The sequence below is a fragment of the Pyrus communis genome, chromosome 4, assembly GCF_963583255.1.
Source record: "Pyrus communis chromosome 4, drPyrComm1.1, whole genome shotgun sequence".
In the NCBI taxonomy this organism is placed as follows: domain Eukaryota; kingdom Viridiplantae; phylum Streptophyta; class Magnoliopsida; order Rosales; family Rosaceae; genus Pyrus; species Pyrus communis.
In genome coordinates this window covers 3642960-3651344 of record NC_084806.1, presented here as the reverse complement: position 1 = coordinate 3651344, position 8385 = coordinate 3642960, and the positions used below count along the sequence as shown (strand labels likewise).

General features: G+C 35.3%; 1 protein-coding gene across 3 annotated transcripts; it reads left to right on the top strand.

The window, feature by feature from the left end:
* The first annotated feature begins 2422 nt into the window (after positions 1–2422).
* LOC137730454 (probable WRKY transcription factor 57) lies at positions 2423–7531 on the top strand. Of its 3 annotated transcripts, none has more exons than XM_068469443.1 (4): positions 2423–3213; positions 4333–4476; positions 4991–5417; positions 7313–7531. In XM_068469443.1, exons 1-3 carry the CDS (start codon positions 2795–2797, stop codon positions 5400–5402), a joined length of 975 nt encoding a protein of 324 aa, XP_068325544.1. In that variant the 5' UTR covers positions 2423–2794; the 3' UTR covers positions 5403–5417; positions 7313–7531. The 3 variants fall into 3 exon arrangements, with proteins under 3 accessions (XP_068325544.1, XP_068325542.1, XP_068325545.1); XM_068469441.1 differs by having other exon boundaries at positions 2424–3213; positions 7259–7531; XM_068469444.1 differs by lacking the exon at positions 7313–7531 and having other exon boundaries at positions 2825–3213; positions 4317–4476; positions 4991–5453.
* The last annotated feature ends 854 nt before the right edge of the window (positions 7532–8385 follow it).

Below are 8385 nucleotides of genomic sequence, written 5' to 3'. Positions count from 1 at the left end.
CTATAAGTTTGGTAAAGCATACATTGTTCAAACTTAATTTGACAAGTGAACCACACTCGTCAATTTTCAACGAGTGCATTTTTTATCACCACCATTTAATGTGATGTATGCTCACCACCCTATTTATCACCGTTATATGAGTTTGAATTTTGAGATTTGTGATTATCCACTACACGAATCTCGAAATGCAAACTCATCTAACGGTGATAAATAGGGTGGTGAGCATACACCACACTAAATGGTGGTGATAAAAATGCTCCCATTTTCAACACATTTTGATATATGATTATTGGTTTTAATTTTAATTAAATAAGGTGCATGAAGATGATAGCAATACTTCATCACTCTAATCTAATCATTGTGTATCATTTACCCACGTAATGCCTATCTATGCGTATAATTATGACGATTTAACTCTAGAAAAAAATTGTAGTCTGTGAGTTTTTTTGTAAGTGTAGTATGTGAGTTAATTACTGCATGAGAGTATGGAGAAATGAGGAGATAAAAAATTAGGGTGTGGGATAGAGGAAGTGGGTAAATCAAAATTGCTATCCCACCCTTAGTTATCAAAATTGCTATTCCTTTAGAAGCTGAAAAGAGTCACATAGAATCGAACCCAAGACGTTCTATATAGAATACGGGTTTGAAATTTGTCTTCACCTGCTAGACTACCAGTAGTGATTAGTTATTTTATCCTCTTTGATTAACAGAGAGTTACCTTGATATATATATAGACTAATGTCGAAAAAAACTTGTTCTCTATAAACAAATATAGAATTAATTTCTTTAATTAACTTATAGTCATGCCTTTGTTTATTGAGCTTCATATTTTGCATGACAAACTTCATAATTTGTTAAATATATCAGAGAAAAAGCCACAAAGAAGAGAATAAACGAATCAATACTTAACCGTACCGTAGATGGATTTTATTTTATGTTATACGTACGTGTTAATGTTATCTCAATTATTGGTATGAATAGGTGATGTTACAACTCAAGCAACATAGTTAATTAAGTAGAGCCATGAATGTTGCGTATTGGGGAATTGGATAACTCATTGCAACAGTCGTACATTATATATGTACATATATGTCTTCACCATCATGCATCCATATGCCATCAATCAACATCGTTAATTAAAAACACATATTGAAAAAGATAGGGTTTGGGATTCTACCAAACTTGAAAATAAAATGACGAAAATCCTTCACAACCACATGAAGGGCCACATGACGTGTCTTCAAAATATATAAGATTTTTAGCTAAAATAGTTCATGAAATTAGTATAACTTTTGCTTTGATTTTTTATATTGAAAAGTGATAGAAATGGTTCTTAAATTTGTCTATTGTCGATCATTTTAGTCTTTTCATGAAAAATATTTGTTAAATGGAATGCAAGTGGAGGGGTTGATTGGATAAAAATACTCTCAATTTAACAGAGATTTTTCACGGAATGACCCAAATGATTGGCGATGAACAAATTTAGTAACCACTTCTATTGATTTTTAATCTCAATGATCAAAGTGAGAAATTATGCCAATTTCAAACACTATTTTGAACTAGAAACCGTGTATATATATATATAGACATAAAGGGGTGGCATTCACATAGTACCATGCTACTATTCATCAATTAAGTTACTCCACATCCGACCCTTGCAATAATGTACATGATGCATTCCGTATCCAAATGACATAAATATAAAGAATAAAAGGAAAATATATTACTTGCTTGTATAAACCCATCCATCTCATTGTAATTAACATATTTTTACTGGCTAATGTCATAATCAAAATTATTTAATTTGTGAATAACTATTTCAAGTTCATGTGCCAAAAATCAACTGAACTAAAAAGTTTTTAGTCATTCATATGTACTAATAAGGATTGAAGTATCAAAACTGTCAAATTGTTCCATACATAAGGATGTTTAAATGATATTGTTATAGGAAAACTAACGAAAAGTCCAAAACAACTTCTCTTTTAATGAAAAGTCATTTTTAAAGGTACAGTGAATAGTACCAGGGAAATGTATAAATGTGGTTTTTCGTTAAAAGTGAACAATACCGAGAATGTTTTGTTAAACCACCCTATTTTTATTGGTTTTTTGCAAAAGATAATTTTTAAATGAACGCTTTTGGTTATAATATGTATAATATTATACTAATAACAATATAATATTTACAAATGAGTGGACAATGAGGTGCACTCAATAAGTAGACATGAGTTTTGTCTTCATTTTTAGATACAAACAACATTAAGAGAAAAATTCCAACGAATGCAAGAATGAATACTCTTCAATACAAAACCATCGTTCTTTTTATGTAGACGGATGCGGGGCTAGTTGCTCCATTCTCTCCTTGCTTTGCATAAATATGAGACTCCAGTACTATATTGGAGCCATTTTTTAAGTGTTCGAAACATAAGACGGTAAATCATATATTATTGAAAAAATTTCCTCATGATTTAAGACGTTCCGGGCACATACTTGAAAGGTTGACGGCGACTTTTCTATCTTTTCTCTATTCTCCCCCCTTCCTTCCTTCTCCATTTGATTCCTTTTTTCTAATTCATTCCACCTCCCTCCCTCTCTCCATATATTGCAACTGTGCATGACGAGACTAAGCTTTGCAGCCCCCCTTCATAAAGTTCTAAAAGCAACGCGTCCTTTCCAACACTCACTCACCAAAACCCTAATTTTCTCTTCTCTCTCCCCTCCTCCTTCTAATTCATGCTCAATTCTCCCGGACGATTCCAATCCACCACTCCACGGCGGATCGTCCTGATCGATTCTCATGGACGACAACAACGAAAAACACGATCCATTAACCACGACCGAGTTCACGACTCAGTCCACCTGGCCTCCGGGCTCCGACAGCGTCTACTTCTTCAGTACCACCCACGACAGAGACAGCAACATACTCAGCGACTTCGGCTGGAACTTCAACCCGGACGCCTCCAAACCCGATGAAGTCTTCCCCTGCCTCGACCCCATCGCCGCCGCCGACGACATGTCCGATTTGGCGGGAAATACTAGCAGTAGTCCTCTTGTTTTGGAGAACAGCAGCAGCAGTAGCAGCCCCGCCTTTCGGAGCTCCGACCTGGCCCCGGTTGTCGGATCCGCTTCGACCAATCAGTCCGCGTCTACGAGCTCCAGCGAGGATCCTCCCGAGAGGTCTGCAGGCTCCGGCGGCAAACCACCGCCCGAGATACAGTGAGTTGGGTTTCCATGATTGAGTATTATTGATTAATAATGGCTTATTGCGTAATTAACTTGCTTTTCGTGGGCTACAACTGAGGCAGGGATCTTTTTACAAAATAAATAATTAAATGGATAAAAATGAAAAATATCAGAACGGGTTTGCAAAATCTGCAATTGGGGTCTCCGTCCGTACGCTTTAGAAAGTGAGAAACTATTAGAGCTGTACCCACACACACAGAGTTCATGCAAGTTGGGGTGGCATTTTCGTAATTCCACAGAGAATTAGGGCGTGGCAAAGCAAATTTAACGGCAGGAAATGGCGTGCCAAAATTCACACTTTTTGGTAAAGAGTGAGAACATGGTGGAAATAAGGCGAGTTTTATTATATATGCTTGTTTTTAAATGATTTAGGTTTAATTAGGAACAATAATGTAATTATGTGATAGCTCTTGCTGTAGGGATTTTTTTTTTTGCAAACAATAACAAGATTTTATCTCGTTAAGTGAGGTCAGCTGTATGAATTATTGAACGCTACTGCGAATATTGCAATAGCATTTGTGTAAGTAAGTGATGGATGATGCATGTGACATATTTGTCTCTAAGTAGCATTTGCATTACCATAATAAAGGGAGAGTTGGGCGATGATGATATTCCTGCCATGGGATTCTTCTTTAATTTGTGGTCCATATTTTTGGATTTCTTCCTAATAATGGTGGCTTATAATTACATGCACCACCTCACTTTTAGTTGCCGACTACCGACTATGTTGAACCCTTTGCTATTGTTTGGAATTGAGAGTTAATTTACTTTGATACGAATTACAGGTTTATTCCCTAACAGTTTAAGTTTAAGGTAAAACGTAATGCATGATATACCACACTAGTGTTGACATATGTCAATATCTTCTGAGCCATCATGTGGACTGATGTCAATAATTATATGCATTACGTTTTAGTCGGATCACATTAGAAACTAACCATGCATGAATATATATGTGGTACTTTTATATGGCATTTCCGTTTAATTTGCAATATATGACATAGAATTCACTTATCTTTTGGGTTTTTTTTCTCTTTGGATTTTTCAAGATATTGTTTTTGTTGTGATAATTGTAGGTAAAATATTTTGTAGGAGTAAGGTTAAAAAGAAGGGGCCGAAGAGAATCCGGCAGCAACGATTCGCATTCGTGACAAAGAGTGAAGTTGATCATCTGGAGGATGGCTACCGTTGGCGGAAATATGGTCAGAAGGCTGTTAAAAATAGTCCATTTCCAAGGTCTGCAACTATTTAATTACCATCTCCACTAAAATGTTGGTACTTGCTATATATTTTCATTTTGAGACTGTTATCCTTGTCATCTAAATATGGAAATATTTTTCTTAATTTCTTATAACTGATAGCTTTAATTTTTTTTTTTTACCCTAAATTTCCAAGCCTCGGAAATAGACCTAGAGATTGTACAGATTGCGAGTGTGCCACTATCTAGCTACACTAAAAAAACTAACTTTTAATCTAAAGATTGTGAACTGAGAAGAGGGACAGAGTTTACAAATTTGGGATTAAACAACTTCAAAGTGGTTATGAATTATTGGAACAAAAGAATATTCTAACAGTTAAATGTATATGCATCATCTTACACAATCTGACACTGAATCTTTTGCTGTTTATTTTGCAAACCAAGAATCATTAGTTTATTAGATATGCATGCAGATATTAATCACCAGAATACATGCATTATAATTTTTATATGCAGAATCTCACACTCAATCTTTTGTTGTTTAATTTGCAGGAGCTATTATCGCTGCACAAATACCAAATGCACTGTGAAGAAACGAGTTGAGCGTTCCTCTGAAGATCCCACAACTGTAATTACCACATATGAAGGCCAACACTGTCATCATACCGTTGCATTCCCTCGTGGGGGAGTAATTGGTCATGAATCTAGCTTTGCAGGCCACCAGTTGGCTCAGCTGTCTCCAGCCTCACAGTTCATGTATTATCCAACAATTCGACCCAGAGAAATAACTAGTCCTATTAATTTGACCCCAACGGCGTCGCACCAAGCAGTAGTCCCGCGTCATGACGATGATCAAGCTGCAGGAGGATCATCCCACTTCATTGATCCTCAGCCAACCCCACCTCTTCCTACCGATGAAGGGCTTCTTGGAGACATTGTACCTCTTGGAATGCGAAATCGATGACGACTGGAGTAAAAGGTAATAATACACCAATATTTCACTTGAATTATTTAACTATTTAATGTATATAATGAAGATGGTACTTTTTAGTTATCGGATAATGTTATTCACACACTCATTTTTACCTCTCACACACCCTTATTAATCTTTTGCCATTGATCTGCTTCAATTCATTCAATTCACTAGCCGGAAATTGAGAGTGGTGTGTGAGAAGTAAAAATAGATATGTGGATAGTACTATCCAATTTATAATGCCTAGGAAAATAACTTTCATAACATAAGACGTTATAATGGCAGTGTACTCGTGGAGGTTGCTCTCTTATTATAAAAGTTCATAACCTGACGTTTGTACTTACTTCTTAACAATCATCTAGCTAGCTTATTAGGTTGAACACACGCAGATATATATTAATCACCAGAATGTAGGCAATAGTACTGTTGGTTTGAAAACCCTAGAAGTTGAAGGGATGATGAAGACTAAGAATTATAGCAACTTAATTATATAATAATTTCGATTTCTGGAGAAGTTACTTTAGGCGCATGATTGGAAGAATGTAGCTTTTTAATTCCGAAATCTTCTGAAATCTGTGGAATTAATTAAAGTAGAGGTGTTTTCCTTTTTAATTAAAAAACACAAACGTGAAGTATAATTGAGTGGTTCTTATTCTATATGACTAGTATATACATATAATTTTGTGTATCTAATTGTTTCCTTGTGGCTTTTTATGCACCACTATCAACATCATGTACTTCTCATTGGCTACGAACTTATCTGCTACGCTTGGGATCTTTTGCTAGGTTGCTAGGTTGTTGACTATCTTTTATCTTTTGATTATTGCATGCCAACTTTAATTTCTCTTTCAGCCAAAGCAAGTTAAAGGAAGCTCTAAGACGTGATAATTCATTTTACTTTTTTTTCCTTGTGGGGATTTGGATTGATTTCATCATCTGCATATTTGCAATCCATATCTGCTCATGCGAAAGTTATAACTGTTATTCTTGGAAACCACAGACGTTATTACGATCTCTAACAGCAAAAATTCATTTCTCAAAACATTTTTTTTTAGAAAAAAAATATTAAAGTGGATGTCAAATCATCAAGCATGTGAGTTGAAAATTTAACGAGACGTTTTTTACATTAATTTTGTTTTCAAGTTCAGTTTTCAAAACTTGACTTGATTTTGTGTGTTTAGTTATGTTTTCAATTTTTTTAAACGAAAAACTTGTTTAGTAATTATTTTTCAATTCAGAAAATTGAGGGAGGGGGAGCAGTGGGGATCGAACCAACATTAGGGTGCGCACATGATTACTTTCCGCCACTGTGGTAAAGCGCCATCTACATAAAAAGCTACTTCTTTAGCTTTCAAAACTTAGCTTCATTTTGGTTTTTAGTTTTCAATTGGTCTAAAAACTAAAAAGAGTTTTCAATTGATCTAAAAACTAAAAAGAGTTACCAAACGGTTTCCAGTATTTTGTTTTCACAAAAATATAAAAGTTAAAAACTGAAATGATTATCAAATAGTACAAGAGGTGGTATGCAATCTAAGATTAATTTATGCATTCATGATATATGCCTCAAGTAAAAATAAGGGGTAGAAAATGTGCATTTATATATTTTATATAGATCAAAATATGCGTCAACTGAGAATTTGGGATTGATCAAAATATTTTAGAAAGGAAAAGGGGAAAAAGCTTACAAAAGAAGAACCGCGTATAATTCTCATTCATAATGGCTGCAGTACAAACACGCAAAAGCCTGTATTGTCCATGAGATATGCAAATTGTATTTTCGTTGATTCTAATCATGGTTTAATTAGTAGATAGTACCTACTTAATTAACGCAAATCTTTGTTGTGTAGGTGGGATATATATGTAGCATTAATATTGTTAAAGCTTGGTTAACGTATCTGCAGGCCACGCATGCATGCGGATATATTGCAGGCTTGACTAGCAGGTGCACGTAGTATCTTCAGCTTCTTAACTAGTATATATTAAGCTCTGTATGTAATTAACAGAATGTACCTCTTGACTTAGACTCTTTCCTTTTGTACATTTAATTGAACATCCTAAGGAAATTCATTCACAACGTTAATTGCGATATTTGATTAACTAATTGCTGAGATCTGATAATATATTTTCATATTAACTTTCTGACAATGATATATATATATATATATATATGTGTGTGTGTGTGTGTGTGTGTGTGTGTGGGGCGTGAGACAAGCTTCGTAGGACCATCAAGTGGGGCAGGTCAATTCCGCAAGTAGAGATGATAGAAAACAGGAGAAACTCACTGAAGAAACAATAGGCAGATGGAGTCGAGAGACCCAAGCGCATGCATTGGGTCACCATTGCGCAGACGGAAACCATGGCTCCAGGAGAGAAACCTAAACAGAAATCCCTCAATCAAAAGCTTCTATATCTGTGTGTGTCTGTGTGTGTGTGTGTGTGTGTGTGTGTTTGTGATATCTGTACGTGTCTATCATGCATCGATCGTTTTGAATTTGTTTCGTAATCCTTTTCGATAGGTTTATAAATGAATTAGGAAATGTAGTTTGTCGATTTGAACCTTGAAACCTATTGGTTTTTTCGGGGACTTGTGAATTGCCCTAGTTGTATAATTGTCCGCTGAGTTTGCGTACGTATTGCTTTAGCCGACATTGCTTTTTTCACTCTTCCACTTCACCTTTGTTTATCTTTCTTTCGTCTTTTTCGGGCAATTACGTAAAGCTTTCTTACCGGCCGACTGGCGTAAAGTGCCAATTACCTGTGCGACATGATTAATTTATGTTTGCCTACCTAGCTAGTATTTCCATGCATAAGCATCATATAAATTCGTTTTGAGATTCAGAGAGGAACGTACTAACTAGTTAATTAACTGCTAATCAGCGACCAGTGTACTTTGACATAAATGTCCCTTTAAAGCCAAAATAATAATAATAATAATAATGAAAAGAACTTGAAAACTTTAAGTTTAATGATAAGG